The 24,550-nt window shown below is 36.0% G+C and overlaps 1 protein-coding gene across 1 annotated transcript in view; it reads right to left on the reverse strand.

Moving 5' to 3' along the window:
• The window catches only part of LOC149796433 (transcription initiation protein SPT3 homolog), a 216,598-nt gene that overhangs the window by 38,715 nt on the left and 153,333 nt on the right, over positions 1-24,550 (reverse strand). Inside the window, exons 8-10 of the mRNA XM_089961107.1 lie at positions 20,318-20,379; positions 15,735-15,810; positions 10,063-10,184 (exon numbers count right to left, since the gene is read on the reverse strand). Of these exons, the coding sequence (XP_089817233.1) occupies positions 10,063-10,184; positions 15,735-15,810; positions 20,318-20,379 (260 nt within the window). The remainder of the gene's footprint in view (positions 1-10,062; positions 10,185-15,734; positions 15,811-20,317; positions 20,380-24,550) is intronic.

The following is a 24,550-nucleotide window of genomic DNA, read 5'->3' on the forward strand; positions in this document are numbered from 1 at the left end:
TAGCGGTGCATATTATGCAATTATAGCAGATCTAGGGGTGTACATTAGGCAATGGCAGATATGGGAGTGTACATTATACAATGGCATATAAGGGGGTGTACAGTATGCGATGGCATATAAGGAGGTGTACATTATGCAATGGCAGATCCAGGGGTGTACATTATGCAATGGCAGATAAGTGAGTGTACATTATGCAGTGGCAGATAAGGGGTGAATATTATGCAATGGCAGATAAGGGGTCTACATTATGCTATGGCACATAAAGGGGGTATACATTATGCAATGGTGGATAAGGGGGTATACATTATGCAATGGCAAATAACAGGGTATACATTAGGTAATGGCAGATCTAGGGATGTACATTATGCAATGGCAGATATGAGGGTGTACATTATGCAATGGCAGAACTGGGGGTGTACATTATGCAGTGGCAGATAAGGGGTGAATATTATGCAATGGCAGATAAGGGGTCTACATTATGCAATGGCAGTTCTAGGGATGTACATTATGCAATGGCAGATAAGAGGGTGTACATTATGCAATGGTGGATAAGGGGGTGTACATTATGCAATGGCAGATAAGAGGGTGTACATTATGCAATGGCAGAACTGGGGGTGTGCTTTATGCAATGGCAGAACTGGGGGGGGTGCTTTATGCAATGGCAGATAAGAGATGTATATTATGCAATGGCAGAACTGGGGGTGTGTGCTTTATGCAATGGCAGATAAGAGATGTATATTATGCAATGGCAGAACTGGGGGGGGTGTGCTTTATGCAATGGCAGATAAGAGATGTATATTATGCAATGGCAGATAAGTGAGTGTACATTATGCAATGGCAGATCTATGGGTATACATTATGCAGTGGCAGAGAAGGGGGTGTACATCATGCAATGGCAGATCTAGGGTTGTATATTATGCAATGGCAGATAAGGTGATGTACATAATGAGATAGCAGATAAAGGGGTGAGCATTATGTAATGGCAGATAAGGAGTGTACAATACACAATGGCAGGAAAGGGGGTGTACATTATGCAATGGCAGATCTAGGGGTGTACATTATGCAATGGCAGATAAGGGGGTGTATATTATGCAATGGCAGATAAGGGGTATACATTATGCTATGGCACATAAAGGGGGTGTACACTATGCAATGGCAGATAAGGGGGTGTACATTATCCATTGACAGATAAGGGGGTGTACATTATGCAGTGGCAGATAAGGGGGTGTACACTATGCAGTGGCAGATAAGGGGGTGTACATTATGCAATGCCAGATCTGGAGGTGAGCATTATGCAATGGCAGATAAGGGGTGTATGTTTCACAATGGCTGAAAAGGGGGTGTACTTTATGCAATGGCAGACAAAGGGGTGTACATTATGCAATGGCAGATATTTGGGTGTACATTATATAATAGCAGATAAGGGGGTGTACTTTATGCAGTGGGAGATCTAGAAGTGTACATTATACAATGGCAGATAAGGTGGTATACATTATGCAGTGGCAGATAAGTGGGTGTAAATTATGCAATGGCAGATAAGGGAGTGTACACTATGCAATGGCAGAACTGGGGGTATGCATTGTGCAATGACAGATCTGAGGGTGTACATTATGCAATTGCATATCTGGGGTGTATATTATGCAATGACAGATCTGGGGGTATGCATTAGGCAATGACAGATAAGGGGTGTACATGTGTACATTATGCAATGGCAGATTTGGGGGGTGTACATTATGCAATGGAAGATCTAAGGTGTACATTATGCAATGGCAGATAGGGGGGTGTATATTATGCAATGGTAGATAAGGGGTATACATTATACTATGGCACATAAGGGGGTGTACATTATGCAATGGCAGATAATGGGGTGTATATTATGCAATGGCAGATCTAAGGGTGTACATTATGCAATGGCTGATCTGGGGGTTTACATTATGCAATGGCATGTAAGGGGGGGGGATGCAGTATGCAATGCAGATAAGGAGGTGTATATTATGTAATGGCAGATAAGGGGTGTACAACACACAATGGCAGGAAAGGGGGTGTACATTATGGAATGGCAGATCTAGGTGTGTGCACTATGGAATTGCAGATAAGGGGTGTGCACAATGCAGTGGCAGATAAGGGGGTGTACACTATCCAATGGCAGATAAGGGGGTGTACATTATGCTATGGCAGATAAGTGGGTGTACTTTATGCAGTGGGAGATCTAGGGGTGTACATAATGTGATAGCAGATAGCAGGTGTACATTATACAATGGCAGATAAGGGGGTGTATATTATGCAATGGCAGAAAAGGGTGTGTTCATTACCTAATGGTAGATAAGGGGTGTATGTTTCACGATGGCTGAAAAGGGGGTGTACATTATTCAATGGCAGACAAGGGGGTGAGCATTATGCAATGGCAGATATTTGGGTGTACATTATATAATGGCAGATAAGTGGGTGTACATTATACAATGGCAGATAAGTGGGTGTACTTTATGCAGTGGGAGATCTAGGGGTGTACATTATACAATGGCAGATAAGGGGGTGTACATTATGTAATGGCTGATAAGTTGGTGTATGTTATGCAATGGCAGATAAGGGAGTGTACACTATGCAATGGCAGAACTGAGGTGTACATGTGTACATTATGCAATGGTAGATGGGGTGGTGTGCATTATACAGTGGCATATCCAGGGTGTACATTGTGCAATAGCAATCTGGGGTGTGCATTATGCAATGGCAGATCTGGAGGTGTACATTATGCAATGACAGATCTGGGGGTGTATATTATGCAGTGGCAGAACTGGGGGTGTACAGTATGCAGTGGCAGATCTGGGGGGTGTACATTATGCAATGGCAGATCTGGGGGTGTACATTATGCAGTGGCATATCTAGAGGTGTATGTTATGCAATGGCAGATCTGGGTGTGGATTATGCAATGGCAGATCTGGGTGTGGATTAAGCAATGGCAGATCTGGGTGTGGATTATGCAATGGCAGATCTGGGTGTGGATTATGCAGCTTGACTCATCTTACAAGTATTTACAGGACAGATTAATACATGCATGCATACACAAAATTTGCATCAACCTCAATGTTGTTTGGCTTAAATTCTTATAAATGTTTTGGCCAAAGGGATCAAAAATGTTTTGTTTTTTTAAATAAAAGAAATCAGATCACAGTCACAGATCAGTCACCAGAACCTAATCAGGTCTTGGGACCTATAAAGGTATTTAAATATCAGATTTGGTCTGGTTTTGGTCAATTGGTTTTTAATTATCTTGCTTACAAGATGGATGGACTTCACAAAACTCACTTCTTTTTGAGAAGAAACTTAAGTCACAAATTAAAATTTTGCATTGGAGACATTCTCATCTGCTCCCACTGAAAACCTGATCACCAACAAATTGTATATTTTTTGCACAGATGCCTTAGCCATTAAATATAATATTTCAACTACTGCATTTTCTTACTTTTTTCTTGCCAACAGTTTTGTTTAAATGGTGGGATAATTTGCTAACAATAAGCCCCTGACTCGACAGTGATAGTTCCATGATTTGACAACTCTCAGTGGAATGAACATCTCTTTCCAAAAATAGAAGCAGTAGTTAAGTGCAAACAGTTCCTGTAACAGACCAATAAATCTGTCTCATTAACTTAATTTATATTCTTATGTTTTTTATAATGATAGTTATGAGCACATATACTTCTCCTTTGGGAAGGTAGGCCAAATTTAACCAGTAAAAGATCTGGGGTGATTACAAACAGGTATTAACTGAAAATGACAATTGCAGTGTACAGGCATAAAGAGCAATCTTTATCTAATCAATCATCACTAATCTGACACTAAAATGACAATTTTACTCACCTTGAACAATTTGAATTTCCAAGACACCATCTCATTTGACAATTTATGACTCAAGATCATCCATTTTGACCTTTACATCTGCCAGTATGCCAACTAATCTCAGCATCCCTGATGATGCCTGACTTGACATCATATGACTAAAGATTTCATCACACTCACAGCACTTGATTCTTGTTATCTTTCAGATTTACCAGGGTCTCATTTTGTGTATCATTACAATTCTACATTAAGGAAAACTAGAGCTTTTCAGTCTGTGCAGGTATTTTTTTCAACTAGATAAAGATACAATAAATTTTCTCTCACACCAAGTTGAAAATACAGCTGGGGAGTGTCACTCACATTTTAAACAATTGACATCACCAAAACTTTAATTTCCTACATATATTTTAGCAATGAAACGCAAGGAACAAATTCTAAACAACAGTAAAATAATAATGCAAATAATCAAAGCAAAGTGCTCTGCAGTCCTCACTCACTATGATTTGTTCCATATGGCCTTAAACACAGGAACTTGTGTTGGGAAATATAGTTTGGCTAGTAGACATTTTTGGGCCATGACATCCAAACATTACTGGTAATGCCACAAAAGCCAAAGTCATAACTCCTGTAAATGTTGTGGAACATAGAGTACCAAACTCAGTCAGGGTCACATAAATATAAACCAAAATAACAAATCTGATTTAGATCAAACAAATGAAATGTGAAGTTATGCTGTAGAATCAAATATCAGTCAGTCAAGAGACAATGGTTGTGAAATGCTGGAATCCACTTCATTAAATTTTCATCATAAAGCGTCATACACCAATGAATATATGAATTGTGATTAAATGCACATAAGCACAATCCTGGCTATAACATAAAGTCACACAAGCTGTCACGTTTACCCTGACCCAGAGTAGCCCCAGTTTGAAACTTTGTATAATCAAGGTAATTCTAACAAGCCATTGTTTGATGTTAAACATTGCCGAAGGCTAGCACTAATCCATTACGTAAGATTGCCGTGGCTAGAAGTGGAGAGCCAGACCTAGGAGCTGCGAGGATGCCAGATAGCTAATTATCACCTAGATGTGGAAACATTTGTCCAGATCAAAAGAAGTTGTCTGAAGAAGTGTGAGTGTCTTAACTTATTTTCCCTGCAGACAGACAGCCAGGTTGAACTGGCCGCTAAGACGATTGGACAGGGTCACAGCGCCACCCAATCAGAATTGAGATAGGGGAGAGACCTTGATTTGGGTAGAATGATATCCCCACGTCTTCCGGCAAGAATTAGTTCGCTAGAAAGTTTGCCAAGAGGAGAGCAGTGTAACTCCGAATAGCCATTCGTTATTGGTGGGAAAATCTTAGAACAGGAAATTCTAAGTACAGACAGCTTCAAATAAGATCAGTGAGCTAGTTGTTCGGTCTTTGCGACTGCATTTTTAATTGTAGGTCATATGTATACTTTATTATTACTAGAATCGTAGTACGAAGAATTACTTTGTGGTGTTAATATGTTTGCATATTTTGATGAAATGAGTTGATATTTGTAAAGAATTATATAGCTTGCTAGCCGTCGTAAGAGTTAATATTGTAATTCGCTATACGGATATTTTATAGTAGACTAACACATGTAATCATGTGATTATACATTTTGCCATTGTTGAATATTTGTGTAGTGTACAGACATGCGTCTGATTGTTGTCAGATTGTAGTACAATGAGATTAAATATATATGTGTATATACTGACGTGATACAATGTATTGATGTCTGTATGTCAATTCACTGATACCGTGTTATTATGCCATTGTTTACCCTGCAAGAAGTGTGTGGGAATTTTTATGTGTACGCATGCGTGACAGAAACCGTGATAGCCTTATCTGATGGTTAATTGTTGATCTAGTGTGAGGTGAGAGTCGATAAAGCATATGTTAACGCCTTGTGGTTTTTCACAGGAAGCTTTGAGAGACAGACCATTTACAGTTTGGTCCCGTAGTCTCAGATAGAGAGACGGAGGAAAGGAGAAGAAAGGAGATAAGTCAGGAGAAGTTGAAGTCTGGGAGCGGAATTGGAGGAGGACATAGTAGAGAGGGAAACGGAGTCAAAGGAGGTGTTGGAGGAATGGAAGGAAGGAAGAAATTAGCAGGAAAGAAAAAGATGAGTAGACACAAGGACAAGGGGAAAATCGAACTCACACTATAAATCACGGGATGAATTAGGCTGTCTCTTGGTTGAGGGAAAGACGGGTGATTGAGAGTTTATCGTTTAAATTATCGAATTTATTAAATTGTTATTAATTGAATTTCATCTTTGTGTTCTGTATAATTTAGCCGTCGACATTGCTGACTGGGGGCTCAGAGCTGTAAATCTACCTTGTCACTAATTTAACTTCCTAACCCTACGAGCCAGGGTGGAACTTTCATCATAATTTAATTAATATATATTGGAAGAACCCCACCCCAATGCGTGCAAACGTCACACAAGCGATACAAGTACAGTGTGATCCCACTATAGCATGCTCTGTTATAACATGAGTTTGGATATAACATGATGTGGCATGGCTCCTGAAATTTTTTATATTTTTTTTTGTGCACAAAACAAATATTTTTTCAAAGTATGAAAAGTATTGTATGAAAAACGAATTATCATTTTGGGGAAGAGATTGCATATGAATTAGAATATAACATGATCTTGGTCTGGCTCCTTAAAATTTGTATTTTTGTTCATGAAATTGTTTTTTAATTTCATAGTATGAAAACTAAAGTGTAAAAAGTAAATTATCATTTTGGGGAAGAGATCTTGTAAGAATTCAGATAATATGATCGGTAGCGAGGTTCAGGAGATTTTACAATAATTTTGCCAATTTCTTTAAGAAGTGGAAAGGTTTGTGCCAAAAATAAACTTAGTTTAGTTTTAAAAGAAAGTCAGCAGATTAAAAAGCTAACTAGTGTTAATCTTATTATTAATGAACTATGAACAATAATGCCATCAAGACTTCAATGTTTACCTTCAATGCACTCTGTGAATCTTTTCAAAACGAAATTATTCCATCTGAATTTACAAATCAAAATAATTTCAGTAACTGCTAATCATCAAAGTTAATCTCAATGCCAAAGATTGCTCAAATAATCTACTGGGCAACAATGCTGCCAACACACACACATGGCTATGCAGTCAGTTGGCCAGTGAATATTATTCTGCATTTCCTATAAAAATGACCCCATTGTCCCTTAACAATTATTCTTGCTGTATTAGAGCAAACAAATAGAGGTCAAGGTGTTAATTAGTGGGTATTTACAACAGATAAAGAACATAAAGATTTTACGTTTGAAGCCCCCCCCCCCCAAAAAAAGGGCTAAGTCCACAGTTAACAAATTGCAATTAGCTTTTCAGATTAGTGTTGACAAGTCAAGCAAACAATGTGGTGATCTAAAGATGCTTCTTACCTGAAATGATTTCAATAAATTTACCTACCATTTTAAAGCAATATGATAGACTATTAGACTATCAATGTCTGCTCAATCAACCATCATACACAACTGCTGAAATAAGTTAATTGACTGAATTGTCAGCAGTTTTTGTTTTCTTTACACACATGTACACACCTCATCACACAACACTTATTGGAACTAAACCATTTAAGTTATAGGGGTGGAAGGATTGGCTAATATAATCAAACCTTCTACTCCTTGCTTTTTGATTATAAAACAAATTTTTCCATACATCACGGAATGTATCCCATGGAACTTCATAACTGAATGCATCCCATGGAACATCATGGAATGTACCCAGAGAACATCATCATGGAATGTTCCCCAGGGAACATCATCATGGAATGCATCCCATGGAACATCATCACATAATGCATCCCAAGGAACATCATCATGGAATGTACCCCAGGGAACATCATCATGGAATCTATCCCAGGGAACATCATCATGGAATGTACCCCAGGGAACATCATCATGGAATGTACCCCAGAGAACATCAGCTTGGAATGCATCCCATGGAACATCATCACAGAATGCATCCCATGGAACATCATCACAGAATGCATCCCAAGGAACATCATCATGGAATGTACCCCAGGGAACATCATCATGGAATCTATCCCAGGGAACATCATCATGGAATGTACCCCAGGGAACATCATCATGGAATGTACCCCAGGGAACATCATCAGAATATTAGTGTAAAAATGTAAAACTGACCTCACACTTTATTTTAATATGTATATAGAACCAATATTTAATTCATATGGTATGGTGAGTAATCCGATTATCTTTACCAATGTTTGTTTCCTGATGTCAGGTTTTCGTTACTGAAAGAAGTGTTGGCTAAAGTACATGTACCACTAAGGTTAATATTACGCCATTAATGCCGACGTTTACAGGAAATGGGGTCAACAATATTGTGATGGAGTTTTGGACTTCCCACAGCAGATGAGTTTTTTTTCTTTGATGATTACGACTGGACAAAACTGTCAAGACTGATCTGGGTAGGATTCAAACCTGCCCCCATCTAGTCACAAGTCGAGCATGCAAGCTACCATTCAGCCAAGTGCTAACATTGTACTAACATGGTCAGCATAGGCTAAACATAGATTTTGTGGACTAACACATTAACACACAGAGAGAAATTAACCTTGAACAAAACAGTGTACCAGACAACAACAACAAAAAAATCATGTGATAGTACATAGTTCCTTTATAAACAAGGCATTTCATCAACTTTATAAAAAAATGCATCCATAATTAAGATGGAGTACTGAACAATTAGAAATGTAGGAATAAATTGTTACGAAAATGTATCATGTCATCAAATAAATGGAGAATTAATTCTTTAGAAGAAAAAGTAAAAGTTATTTGACTTCATGACAATGGGGAGAGTTCAAGAGTTCCTGCTGAAAAATTTTATGTTGGGAAGACTCGAACATACAACATTGTAACAGGGATGGAGAATATTCTGTGGCAGTCCCAAATGTAGTAAATGGAAAGAGAACTTAAATGCCAAGCAATGGATGTACCAAGATTTAAATGACGTGTTTAAATGGTTCTGCCATACACAATATCCTACTTGTATTTCACACTTAAGAATAAGAGCTATTAATGAATGTTAAGTTGAAATAAATCAGTTCTTTAGACAAGAACCTTTCAATAGTTACTGCTACTTTTAAATGAAGATATTCAATGCTTTGAAGTTATTTATAGCTTTCTTACTACATACACATTCTTGTCATAGTCCCCCTCTGGAAAGGCCACCTATCTTATATGGCCACATTCCTACTGCTGAAGGGGTGGCCATATAAGAGGGGGATTACTAAAGTTGCAAAGCACTGACATCAGATGCATAATAAAGAAGAAAGAAAAAAGAGAAAACTCTTCCATAGGCATTGCTAAATCTATTAGACAGCTCACATGCAATATACAAATAAAATTAAATGCCGAGTCAAATTAATATTATGGGAATGGATAGACATATGAAACAATGATGGACAGATTACCAGTAAATTTAATCATTATTGGTCTAATAAGCTAACTTATATATTGGGCCCTATGTATGTCCCTGTTTCACTATCTTAATAGGGCCTATGTATGTACCTGTTTCACTATCTCATTAGGCCAAATGTATGTACCTATTTCACTATCTCAATGGGCCCTATGTACTTACCTATCTCACTATCTCAATGGGCCCTATGAATGTACTTATTTCACTATCTCAATGGGCCCTATGTACTTACCTATTTCACTGTCTCAATGGGCCCTATGAATGTACCTATTTCACTATCTCAATGGGCCCTATGTACTTAACTATTTCACTATCTCAATAGACCCTATGAATGTACCTATTTCACTATCTCAATGGGCCCTATGTACTTAACTATTTCACTATCTCAATGGGCCCTATGAATGTACCTATTTCACTATCTCAATGGGCCCTATGAATGTACCTATTTCACTATCTCAATGGGCCCTATGTACTTACCTATTTCACTATCTCAATGGGCCCTATGAATGTACTTATTTCACTATCTCAATGGGCCCTATGTATTTACCTGTTTCACTGTCTCATTAGGCCCTATGTATTTACCTATTCCGCTACATCATTATGCCCTATGTATTTACCTGTTCCACTATCTCATTAGGTCCTAAGTATTTACTTCTACCACTGTTTCATTGTGCTCTGTGTACTTACCTGTGCCACTATTTTATTGGACCCAATGTATTTACCTGTGCCACTGTTTCATAAGTAAGATAAGATAATATCTCTAATGCCAAGTTGTTGGGTTTCACATCTATGCTGACACCAGAAAGCAGCCAGTCCTTGAATCTCTGAGACTTAAACTTCTTACCTTTAAAAAAAACACAGAAACATTGTGTAATAAATGATCTTATAAAACTTGATCATCATCCCTATGAACTTGCAGTACCCTTATTGTAACGATTGTCAGAAGAACCACATATATGTAGTGCTATAAGTGAGTTTGTCTTTTAGAGGGGTACATTCCTTAAAAAAAAAAAAATTCAACTGGTATAAAGGGATCCACAATCATGTATTATACATTGAGGTACTTTATAGGGAGGGGCCAGTGTATTCTAATATATTATTAATTCTGCAATTTACTGTGATATCAATTAGAGTAACTGTGTTATAATTCTCCATTCTTACAATAGTAAACCTATCAAGATCTCTTTTTCACCAAGTTTCTTCACACACTTCTAGAGGTAATTGAATTTAGTGCTTAAAGTTAAAACAAGATGCCAAAGTGGGAATGAAATCACTCACCTGGCTTACATAACAGCTGACCATTTCACTAATTGGACTTGTGCAGTATTATAAGAACAAAACATAGGCTACCTAACTCCCAAGCAATAAATAATGTTGAGTGTAATTATTCAATAAAGTCTAATCAAAATTATTTCCAAATAAAAGCATAATTAAGATGCATGGTACAATGCTCATCATCAAAGTCATCCAAAAGCTTAATGATGTAAATGCTTTTACCAAGTTTTATCAGAACTCAACGAGAATAACGTCATAAGGTAACATGCTCAGCTCATCAGATGCAACAACATCTCATTAATATGCTCAGATTTCACAAGACAATGATTATATCAGTTTATTTATCAAGTTGGAGCCAGTGGTCTAAGTGGTTAGAGCATCCGCCTCAGATGCAGGAGGTTATGAGTTCAAATCCCAGCCAAGTCATACCAAAGACATATAAAAATGGTTGGCGCTCGGCATTAAGAGGTTAGTGTTAGGACTGGTTGGCCTGGTGTCAGGATAATGTGACTGGGTGGGACATCATGCTACATGTCTGCAGCGTGATGCCCCAGTTCGAGACATCACAATAAACTGTCACACTGCAGACATTGTAGACATTGTAGCAATATGATTGAAAAAATGTTACAGCTATGTTAAAAATCCAAACCACACAGAAAAACAAGTTGGAGCAAGTTCTGGCTGAAATTAAGCCTGTAAAGTGGTAACATGCTTAGCCAGATACAAGATTACCGGTACTACATTATTCTGCATTATATAGCTCATAATCAAATTCATCCAACAGCTGGATAATATAAGATTATGTAACAAGTTGGATCCAAATCTAATGCATGGATTTCACTCACACTTATGCTCAGGTTCTGCTACAATTTTCAAAAACTTTAATTTCCTTGCACATACATCTGCATGACATTTAATATTTGAAATGAAAACTACCATTTCATCCTCATGATTCATAATAAAATTCTCTATCTGTCTAATTTCTAAATCAAAACAGACTTACACATGTACAAAATATGAAACTGTGGAGTGGAACCAAGAAGACTTGTAAAGAATCCATAGCTTTGACAATTCAACTTTTTTCATCATTATGCAAGTTTTTGTTCTTTAAAAAAATAACATCTATGATTTAAGATAATTATTCTCTTTGCAATACACAATATTCACCAAGTTAATAAGGTGATTATGTGGAACTTAGGTACTTTTGCACTGAACTCCTAAACTGATGTTCAGTCATATGAAACACTTTCGATGGAAAATGTAATGAACACATAATGAATTATTCACATAAATTTAACTTACAATAATAACAGTGAGCATTTGCATATATTGCAAGAAAACCTGTTTTGCTATCCAATGAATGCAATCAATAAAGTGATCTGTTAAGTGTTGCTGATATGGCTTGAATTAAGGCAACTCTTTCAAATACAATACCAAAATTAAATTTGTAATTTGTTAAACAATCACCCAAGATTCTAATATCACAAAAACAGGTGGTCTATTAAAGAAGCTATCTTAATCATAAGATTCATGATTTAGCACAGAAAACCATAAAGTTAACATAGAACACCATGTGGTTATCTCTAATTAACATATCCTATTTTAAAATTTTGTTTTTGTGTTCAGATGTATGCACCCTCTGTAGGTCACCCCAAATTGAGACAGAATGGCAAGCTGTACTAGAATGCTGATATTTTTAAACAACTTGCTATAAAACCTTATTGGTAGTAACACTGAACCTAACATACAAGCAGTGTCAACTGCAAAGCTCAAAGACCCAGCCCTGCCATCACATACTGCATCAACAGATCTGGGTCTATGCAGGAAGTTATGAGTAATGAATAGAACAAACAACATAGACTGCATCTGTGATGCTTTATGCAGCAGATGGAGGTCTATTATAACAACTCTATGGTCTTAAAATAAGTAATAGAAAAGAGCAAGAAGCAACAATCTTTACAAAATTCAACAAATGTTTTCCCCTGATAAAAAGTGAAAATGTAAGTAGAACTTATCGTATTGCAAATTAAATCCCAAATTATCCAAGAATTACTAACAGAATGAATAAAGTTATGAATAAAGTTTAGTGGTATTCCAAATAATTTCCAATGCTGAAGGTGTTAATATCCCTGTCATGGCCGATAGTCTCTACTGTACTAAAGGCCTGGATTGTAATGATGTGTCAACAGTATTTTGTTGAATCAAAGTAATATACTCCTAGGTTTCCTTGTTTGAATTCAATATAATTCCCAGTTAATGGCTCTGTCCAAGAATATTATAGAGTACTCACTCTGTATTTCCAAATAAGAATGATTCAGCCCAAATCACAAACACTGAACAAAGCAAACACAGAACAAAGCAAACACTGAACAAAGCAAATAATTCTGCCTTAATATCTTATAGCACTAAGAAATAATATCCACAGTAAACAAGATTATAAATAGATTATTATGCTTGATCTATGTCCTGATTAGCATTTAATAATATATAACAAATAAAAATAACTATTACTTAATGAATTCTAGAAGATTCTGCTACTAAAATTAAAATAAAGAACATGGTAAACTTGACTCAGACCAAGATTTATATGTTTACTTCTATTCATAATGATCCTAATATTAAGCCTACACTCACTGAGAAAAAAAATATCAGCTATGTAATACTAGCTGTTTACAGAATAAAAAAGAAATCAATGATTCTGATCAGATAAACAATGGACAAGGTCAGCACAAAATATAATTGTACAAAACTCATAGCGGGGCCCTGAGTGACGGAGTGGTCTAAAGTGCTCTCCATTACAGATCACTGCCATCTCACCTCTGCCTTTGTGGGTTTGAGTCTAGGATTCGGCTAATGTGGGTATGTGAGAAAGCTTGCCAGTAGCTTCTCATGGGTCAGTGGTTCTTCCTGGGGTTTTCCTGGGTTCTTTCTCCACCATTAATACTGGCCGCAATGCATAGCCTATAATGTGCTGAAAAATTGCGTTAAAATCCCACAACAACAACAACAAAACTCATAGCACATAATGAATGTGAAAAACCTAACAAGCAATGCAAATTAAATATACATAACACTCTGCAGCTGGACCCAACTGTAAGATATGACAATGATACTAATAGACTGTGTTATTTCATAATAACTTCCATGTGTCTCAGATTAATCCATAATTCTGCCCATTAAGATGACATTCAATTTCCTGCTACCTTGGTTTTAATGTCTGGTTTCTAACCCATACAAAATAAAATTAAAATTTACCACTTTCTGATGCTTTCTTTTGTACTGACTGACTTAATAAAGATAATGTAAATGCAATACTTCAAATCTCATGGAATACTCTGACGTCAGTCACTACTTTTTCTTTCATTTTAAGAATTATGGACTTGGAATACTGTTTTCATTTTTCCTAAAATAAAACATTACCCAGCTTTCTATACAACCTTGCTAAGTTAACAACTGCCAATGTAAATCCATCAAACATCATCAAAGTATCACTAAGCTCTCCTATTTATAAAATACATGTCTGTATTATAGTGTGTGCTAATAAAAATTATCATTTTTCTGGAATATATTATCTGGAAAATTAATATCTTTATTGTCCAAATTGTGTGCTGATGTGCCTGCCAAGTTCAATTTGGCTGGAAGTAGGCTTGCTGACCTGGGCTGCATCATATCCTTGCTGAGATTTACATAACGTTTCAGTGTTTTCTTTGACAACCAAAGAGTGTTTTGTCGCCGTTCTGGTGCTGGTTCTTTTGTCTGTAAAAATATGTCAGTTTGCTCTTGTGTATGAACTGCCACAAGAAAATGAATGTGTATAATACCATCAATATTCAAAGTGAGCAATCTGAAATTACACAGGTACTTCAATTTTTATCAATTCTGGGCATGCTGTGGCAGATATGTTGTTTCATCTGTGTGAATGGACATAAAGTAGTAACAAAATCAACTGATTAAAGCCTCACAAGTCACAATCATCACTACAAAATGATCTCTAACCATGACCATGACACCAATTATAACAATGTATGCAACGGCTAATTGGAGCAAGTTCTAATATCGATATGGTTTCATAATATAAAGACTGTGACAACGGAATGTAATGCCAAATTGATAAACATCTATTCAATTTATCACACCCATAAAATTATGAAAGATAAACCATATATTTACATAAATGAGGAATTTTCGTACAAATCATAAAAATATTTTCCAAAACCATGATTCATTTGAGTATACTGGTATAGATTACTGGAAGACAGAAGTTTCAGGTATATATATTATGGTGTTTTTAATCTATGCATCTCTTAGAGACCATAAAATGTGCTAAACAACTGACCTACAGCCAATAAATTTCACATTTACAGTATATGTATGACAAACAACTACTACACATGTTTATGGATTCCAAACTTTCCTATGTGTTACAACCACTGTTTGGAGTTGTTGTTATTGTTGTTGTAGGGTTTAACGCCATTTTTCAGCACAAGATAGGCATTACATGGCGACCAGTATAAATGACGGAGCAAGAACCCGGGGAAAACCCCAGAAAGAACCACCAACCAACAAGAAACTACTGGCAAGCTTTCTCATGTACAAACACTGGCCAAGCCCAAGACTCAAACACACGCAGACAGAGGTGAGACAGAAGTGATCCATAATGGTGAGCGCTTTAGTCAACTTGGGGCCCCTGTTTGGAGTTGAAGCTTTCACACATGTTGCAACCATTGTTTGGGGTCAAAGCTTTCCCATGTGTTGCAGCCACTGTTTGGGGTCAGAGCTTTCACATGTGTTGCAACCACTGTTTGGGGTCAAAGCTTTCCCATGTGTTGCAGCCACTGTTTGGGGTCAAAACTTTCACATGTGTTGCAACCACTGTTTGAGCTTTCACATGTGTTGCAGCCACTGTTTGGAGCCAAAGCTTTCCCATGTGTTGCAATCACTATTTGAGTCATTATTCCTGTAATTCTTAGACTCTAATCTGAATTATAACTGGAAATATAAGAGATTGCCTTTATTATAACTATTTCATACGATCACCTCTTTATTAAGCAGTACAATTTTTATGCCAATTTATTCAAGATCAAAAATTAAGACAACAATTGAAAACAAGCATCCTTACTGAAGTTAGCCTGCCTGGATTCACAAAACTCCATGTACTGCTGTGGGTTCAGGCCTCTGGATACCAGATCTGCTCGCTGGAAAATACAACTTAGAATATTTTAAACTTTACAAATTTTTAAAAGAATATATATCATAAACACATATGCCCCCCCCCCCCCACCTACAGACTACAAAGTTAAAATACCCATAAAAGCTATTTAAAAAATCTTGACAGGTCATCCACATAAGCATAATGATATATACCAAACCTCATTCCCTATGCAAAGTGGCTTCCCAATACCAGGATAATGATTGGTAAAAGGTTTTTAAAAAATCTTGGTGAAAAACGATTTAAAACAAAAAGTTGTCCAAAAGGCAGGCAACTCTAATTATCTTTAAAATATATGCATATCTGATCAGGTCAACTACATATAAATAAAAACACACCAATCAAATATGTACCAAAAGGTCAAGAAATGGAGGGACAGAAAATTCTAATGTTATGGAGAAAACTGCCAGGAAGAGTAAATTCTTCAATAAATATGAATAATTTACAAGATAGAGCTGCACATGGTTGTTCATTAATAATTTCTATACTAAAACATTCAAGGGCTGTAATTCCCAAGAATCATGTGTTTATACTAAAACATTCAAGGGTCATAATTCGCAAGAAATGTATCTTTAGTATCATATTCAATGGTTGCAATTCTCAAGAAATATGTCTCTACTAAAACTTGTAAGGGTCATATTTTCCAATTAATATGTGTCTACACTAAAGCATTCAAGGATCATATTTTCCAAGAAATATGCATCTATACTAAATATTCAAGAGTTGTATTTCCCATGAAATATGTGTCTATATTAAAACTTCAAAGGGTCATATTTCCCAAGAAATATTTGTCTATGCTAAAACATTCTAGGGTCACATTTTCCAAGAAATATGTGTCTATACTAAAACTTCAAAGGGTCATAATTCCCAAGAAATAGTTGTCTCTAATAACATTTTCAAGGGTCACAACTTCCAGGAAATACATGTCTATACTAAAACAGTGAAGGATCATATTTCCCAAGAAATATGTATCTATACTAAAACACTCAAGGGTCATAATTCTCAAGAAATATATGTCTATACTAAAACACTCAAGGCACATAATTACCAAGAAATAGGTGAATAAAATGAAACATTCAAGGGTCATAATTCCCAAGAAATATATGTCTATATCAAAACTTTCAAGGGTCACAACTTCCAGGAAATACATGTCTATACTAAAACACTGAAGGGTCATATTTCACATGAAATATGTGTCTATATCAAAATGTTCATGGGTCACAATGTCCAGTGTCTATACTAAAACACTGAAGGGTCATATTTCCTAAGAAATGTATGTCTATGCTAAAACATTCACAGGTCATAATTCCCAAGAAATATGTGTCTGAACAAAAACATTCAAGGAGGGTAACATTTCCCAAGAAATATGTTGTCTATACTAAAACATTCAAGTATCATAACTCCCAAGAAATATGTATCTATACTAAAACTTTCAAGTGTGATAATTCTCTAAAAATATATGTCTATACTAAAACATGCAAGGGTCATATTTCCCAAGAAATGTGTCTATACTGTTTTGACTCTATGGTTTTTAAATAACAAAAAAGAGCAAAAACTAGCGAGTTTTTTTAAAAAACAAATTCATAAATAATATATTTCCCTACAATAAAAAGTGAAATTTAAAAAAAAATTACAGTATTGTGAACTAAATCCCAAACAGTCCTAAAAGTTCTATCACAAGTCCAAAAGTACAGAGTTCCAAATGAAGTCCAGTTGTGATCCAAATGAATTCCAATTTTGATTGTGCTAATATACCAGTAGTCTTGAATGTGCACAAGTGCCAGTAGTCTTGATGTACCACAATGACATAATCCACAATATCCTTGAATGAATTCACAATAATCCCCAAATAGTTATTTAGTCCAAGAAGTAATACGTATTACTGAGCACTTTGTAAGTCCAGTGAATAATTTAAATAAATAAACTCTCTCAAATAAAAACCAAACACAACAATAAGACCAATTCCACTTGACCTGGGTCACAATTACTATTTTCTGAAATGGAAAATTTGTTTATGTAACCTTAAAAGGTCAGAATCAAGGCTGTATCTGTAACTTAAACTGAAGGAAACATGTTTACAAATATTAATTATCTTAATATATAGAGTACAACGATAGACAAATATTATCAATATATTATGTCAATTACAAAATAAATGTCACTAGTTAGGTCAACCCTTACAATCTATAATCACAAACAAAACAATTAAGCAGCCAATGCAAAATAAATATATATAACAAATACTAAAAATTTCAAGGGTTGTAATTCACAAGAAATATGTCTATACTAAAACATGCAATGGTCGTATTTTCCAAGAAATATGTGTCAATACCAAACATTTGAGGGCTGTAATTCCCAAGAAATATGTGTCTATGATAAAACATAAATGGGTCATAATTCCCCAGAAATATATGTCTATACTAATACATTTATGTAGTGCATGTAATATATAGGGGTATAATTCTGAAGAAATATGTGTACCAACCTACTCATTTTTGAACAAGTAAAAACATTTGTTTAGATGTACCTTCACAACAAATCTGCTTCAAATCAAATAATAAATGTGGATGGTAAGGATCTTAACAATGCAGATGCCAGATGAAGTATAGGCAGACAGACAAAAGGATGGAATGATGGATGGAGACTATTTCTGTTGTACAGCTATGGACGGGAAGGTCTGATCAAGTTTGACATTAAACATAGGAAAGAGACAGTGGGGTGAATAACAAGAAAATGTTGTGAAAGGAACATAAATAATAAGAAATCAGTTGTACTACAGTTTCGTTTATCACAAAATGCTAAGATTGACCAATTATTTTACATGAAAAGATCTTTGCACTCTTTGATCATTCTCATCATCTTTATCACAAGTGAAAGAGTCAAGGAAATGTACAAATCTTAGTTGCTGTATATAGTCCTTTATCAGTGGAGTCCAAGTACAAAATGCATAGACCAAGCTCTGCCACTGGGTCAATGTAAGGTCTATGTTGTTTGCATCTGAACTCAACTTATAAGCAAGTACATACAGCATCCTGCATTTGGTAATTGATATAAAACATCAATGTGTAATTAGCAAAATAATAGCCAGAAGAAAAAGCCATATTGCAAGAATCTTGTTTTAAAATAGCCGGAATGTTTCAATTCATATCAAAAAAATGGACTGTTAGTATGGAATAATTTTGAGATGTATCTCGCTTGTTATAAAATTAGTGTGGAAGATGTATACATGCAAAGCCAGTGTGTGAGATGGTTACAGGGTATGTTTTCATTGGCCCCAAAACAGAACCCTTGACCCCAAATAACTTCCAATCTGCTGTTAAACATAAACATTCTGAACAAATGCTGTAAAGTCTTTGGTGTGAATAACATTTAAAAAAGGCACTGTCATGCCCTGGAATCCGAGTCTTATCAGAATGTTTCTCTGAGCAAAGCTTGGAAAATGCATGTAGGAAATTTAAAGATGGTTTGACATGTCAATGATTTTTAAAAGAGAGGTACAAGTCCTATCTCAGTTATCTCATTTTGAGCACACTACTGAAGCTAGAAACCTGAAACTTCTCACATGTTTGTGTGTGTGCCATTAAAAGTGAAGAAAATACAATTTTGATATTTAACTTTGTACAATTAATCTTAACAAAAATCCCTCAAAGGCACTGACACTCTAAAGGCCATCCCCCCCCCCATAAATTTCCAGGAATCCAATTAAGAAAGGTTTTTTATTTTTAACTTCTGAGTGCTGAAGCCATTCTTTGATATTATTGACCAATTAAACGATTCTCAAGACTGGAAATTTTACAATACATATGCTAGATTAGCACCATCTTCATGTATGACTACCCAGACATCATAAGAAGTATTAAATAAAAATCCATTCAAGATTTTCAAGATGGCCCTTAAAGCACTTAGTTGGTCATCGTGGGTTTAACGCTATTTTTAAGCACATGATAGGCTATATATGTGCCCAGTATATTTGGTGGAAGAAGAACTAAGAAAGTGTATGTGTGATTTTAATTTTTAATGCAGCTTTAACAATTTTTCAATCATATTGCTAAGATGTCTGCAGTGTGGCAGTTTAGAGAGATGTCTTGCACTGGGGCATAGATCCAACATGCAAACAGTCATCATATGTTAATTTCTACCAGATGTAAACAACAGACTGTGTGATGTATAAACTATTCATAAAATAATGTACAAAAATGCTTGCTTTCTTATCTGCAATTTACTAAAACATGTTCATTATATTCAGACTTAGAGCCTGAAATAATTCTTCGTCAATTTACTTAAGCATATTCCTTATGTTCCAAGTAAGAGCAGAAGAAATGTCATAAGTTTATTTTTCTACAAAGAATGTGACTGAGATTGCCCAAAACTCTGTGACATTAAACAACACTCCCTGAGACATGATTTTTTTCTTATCAACAAATGATCATGACATGAAAGCATGACTGTTCCAAAGCGGGTATTTGATGGCCACGATTATGCTTGATACATACCAGCAGTCGCTCATTTTTAACCTCATCTGGTCTGTCATCATCACATAAACTTGTGAGCTCTCCTGTTGATAAAAAAATAGTTTTCATGAGTAAAAGAAAGTGGAATAAATTGAAAACATACTTTAGTCCTGTATGTAGGCACTAGTAGGACATGGTGGAATCGGGAGATTGACCAGTGATCTCAGCGATGTTGATATTGGTCAAGGTATGCAGGGTATCAACAAAAACTGGTAGCCATTGATTTCATGCTGTATATTTTTACAGGAATCACCATCAACAATTCCTGAATTTTGAAACAAAATATACTAGAGCATCTTTCATTGTGATACAGGGACCCCAAGTGGCCGAATGGTCTAAAGCGCTGTCCATTATGGATCACTACCATCTCATCTCTGTCTGCGTGGGTTCGAGTCTCAGATTCGGCCAATGTGGGTATGTGAGAAAGCTTGCCAGTAGCTTCTTGTGGGTCAGTGGTTCTTTTTCTGGGGTTTTCTCGGGTTCTTCCTCCACCATTAATACTGGTCGCCATGTATAGCCTATCATGTGCTGAAAAATGGCATTAAACCCTACAAAAACAACAACAACAACATTCTGATACAAATAGGTATCAGCTTAAATAATGCTTGCTCCTTCAAATTGGGCAAAATAAATATTCAGTCTCTTTCCTTTCAAACCAATTTAGTAAATGATGCATTTAGCTGATTTTGGCCCACTGGTAGCCATTTTTTGTCAAATCAACACATAAGGGTTATATGATACCCATTGGAGTAAATTGTACCTGAGTATTGCCAGCCATGTTGTAGCATGATACCCATTGGAGTAAATTGTACCTGAGTATTGCCAGCCATGTTGTAGCATGATACCCATTGGAGTAAATTGTACCTGGGTATTGCCAGCCATGTTGTAGCATGATACCCATTGGAATAAATTGTATCCGGGTATTGCCTGCCATGTTGTAGCATGCTATCCACTGGAGTAAATTGTATCTGGGTAAAGCCAGCTATGTTGTAGCATGATACCCATTGGAGTAAATTGTACCCAGGTATTGCCAGCCATGTTGTAACATGATACCCATTGGAGTAAATTGTACCTGGGTATTGCCAGCCATGTTGTAGCATGATAGGCATTGGAGTAAATTGTACCTGTGTATTGCCAGCCATGTTGTAGCATGATACCCATTGGAGTAAACTGTACCTGGGTATTGCGGCTATGTTGTAGCATGATACCCATTGGAGTAAACTGTGCCTGGGTATTGCCAGCCATGTTGTAGCATGATACCCATTGGAGTAAATTGTACCTGGGTATTGCCAGCCATGTTGTAGCATGATACCCCTTGGAGTAAATTATATCTGGGTATTGCCAGCCATGTCGTAGCATGATACCCACTGGAGTAAATTGTATCTGGGTATTGCCAGCCATGTTGTAGCATGATAACTGCCTTAGATGAAATATGTATCATGAAAGTAACACATGCATAAATAAATGGAAAAAGTACAGAAGTTCATGTTAGCAAAGAAAACATCTCTTTATCACTGTAGGATTTGTTAAATCTTGAAAACAAAGAAAAAGTAATTGTTTTTCTTTTAAGTTGTGCCTTTCTTTAAATGATCACAACACCTTGATTAGATACATTAAAATAATTTTTTACAAACACATTTATTATCGTATTTTGCATATATATGTGCCTGATGCATGACATTAAATGAAAAAGACCCCTCTATTTAAAACTCCCACAGCACATGAACCAGGTATCTTTTCTCCTTTGGCAAACATACTTTGCAGTTACCAGTTGTTGACACAGTTCATACAAGACAAAAATAGAAATATCAATTTAGGTCTGGAACTAACCACAACATTCTGCCAATCTCATTTTCACACTGAAATATACATGAGAACTGAGCAGAATTTCAAAGGCTAAGTTGGTAAGGCACCTGCAAGGTAATGGGTTTTGTTTGTGTTGAATACTTTTATCTCAAAAATCCTAAAATAACTAACAGTTAAAGAATGTAGATTGTATAATTTCTGGATATATCCAAGTCAACATCCTTCCTAGCCAAGGTTCTGATATGTTAACCTTATCTACACCTTGGTAGATTGATCAGATATTTCAGTGCTTTGTCCTAGCCACATCTATTGGATTTCATAGTTGCCTCAGTAAGTAATGCTAACTAACCAGTAGTGTGTAACAGCTGTGCATTGCACGCTGGCTGAAAATGTATGACTAAATACCAGAGAGAAGCCAGCACAGGTATATCTGAGGTAAAGGATGTATTTGTATGAACATGGACTGGCAGTGGAAAATTGCTTATTTATGAGTCCATTCCAGTTATGTGCTCCACACCTCTCTTTCATGTAGGAAGTATTCAAATTTGAATTAGTTGATTCTGATTGGATGAGGCAGATTCCTGATGCATTCAATGAAATTAATACACCCAAATTAATGAACTATCTAATTAATCCACCAAGGTGTAGATTGGGTAAACATACCAGAACCTTAGGAAGCAAAGATGGCAGATGCCATGTGAAAGGTAGGCACCTGCATGTCTTTAAAAGGGAGGTAAGAGGATAGTTTATTCAATCAGGATACAATATGCACCCTTAGGGGAGGTAGATTATTATTCAATCTCTATTAAGATGTAAGCATATTAATACAAAAAAATTATCAGGTGGAACAAGTATTTAACAAATTAATCAAAATGGACGTACGTATTTTGGGAGGTTAAAAATACTTTCATGTTTATATCTTGCTATTATCTTGCGACAGATTACAATTCTATGAATTTTACAAAATTAATTGGGTAGATACAGTTATTAAAAGGAAACAGCATGTAATCTTGTCCCTAAACATATCAGAGATTTTGATTTTGAATTATTTTGCACGGAGTTTTCTTGGTTACTCTCACTGAAACCAGAAAGTGTTCAGAAAATCTGTGTGCATCTGTCCCAGTTAACATTTCAACAAACTTCAACATTGGTAGGAAAGTCTACATCAGAACACCAAATCCTACTGCTTGGAGTAATTTTCTTGCACAGTTTCAATGTTCAATGTTATTCTTATGTTACTGTCAGCTAAATCCTAAACTGAAACAGCCCTTTTAATGAACAAAATCATCTACACCATCAACATTTAGAACACAGGCAAAGACTAGTTATGTACTGGATATCAGATTGGCACAATTTTGTTAGGATCAACTAGACACCACAAGAAGTCTTCCAGTGTAAACCCCACAGCAGTATTTTCAAGATGGCTGCTACAGTGGCCATATTTGATGTCAGATCAGCACCAATTTCAATAAAGACAAACTAGACATCACAAGAAGTGTTTTTGTGAAAATCCAATCTTGACACAATCAGCCATTCAGTGCTGATCTGGCAGCCATCTGGGATGTCTGAGCTGAACCCTTTTCACTTATGACTAACTAAACCTTGAGATGAATGTGTGTGTACAATGTTTCATGGCAATCCTCCATCTAGTTTAGAAGTTATAGCACCAACAAATTTGTGCTAATGGACAACGGACATCAGGCCATCCAATTAGAACTATTGGTCAATGAAGAGTAAGGCTCAAAATGAATTTTCCACCATATATACTTACCAAATGTTGTGGAGGGCTTAACTTTCTGGTAATGAAGAAATCTACTACTTTGTTGTCAAAAAGTCCTATGTAAGTGTCACTATGATTAAAATGTTCTGCACAACATTAGTCCTACATATCCAAACCAAACCTACAGAAAGCTTGCACTTAAGGAAAGTAAGTCTATGAATACTGGGGTCAAAAGGTCAGTGGTCAACTGTGACTGAAAGAAGAAAATTGAATTGCCGTGATGTACAAGTCAGAAATGGATAAATACTTTAAACCCAATGTTGGCAACACAGAATATAGTAAACCTGATATCTGAAATGCAGGATAATAACAGTTGCATTTACAGTGCTAGGTAAGTAAAACATTTTGACTAGTTTGCATTTTGCAAGTTCCAAGATGCCTGCCTGTTCTACACCCATATTAAAACAGACAAACCATTTCAATCATCAAATTCAATGTAAGGATTATCAATAAAACAGCAATACATTGCCTGACACAACATATCTGACTTGCCAGACCAGTTGGAGGCTGATAACCTCAGACTGGAAGATGGCTTAGTTGGGCTGATACAACTAAATCATACTCTAATGTGGCACTAACTGAAAATGAAATGGTAAGAAACTAGAGAGAGATGGTCAGAAGGCAGCCTT

This window comes from Sinohyriopsis cumingii, chromosome 6, assembly GCF_028554795.1.
Source record: "Sinohyriopsis cumingii isolate HCF-2022 chromosome 6, ASM2855479v2, whole genome shotgun sequence".
NCBI classification, from domain to species: domain Eukaryota; kingdom Metazoa; phylum Mollusca; class Bivalvia; order Unionida; family Unionidae; genus Sinohyriopsis; species Sinohyriopsis cumingii.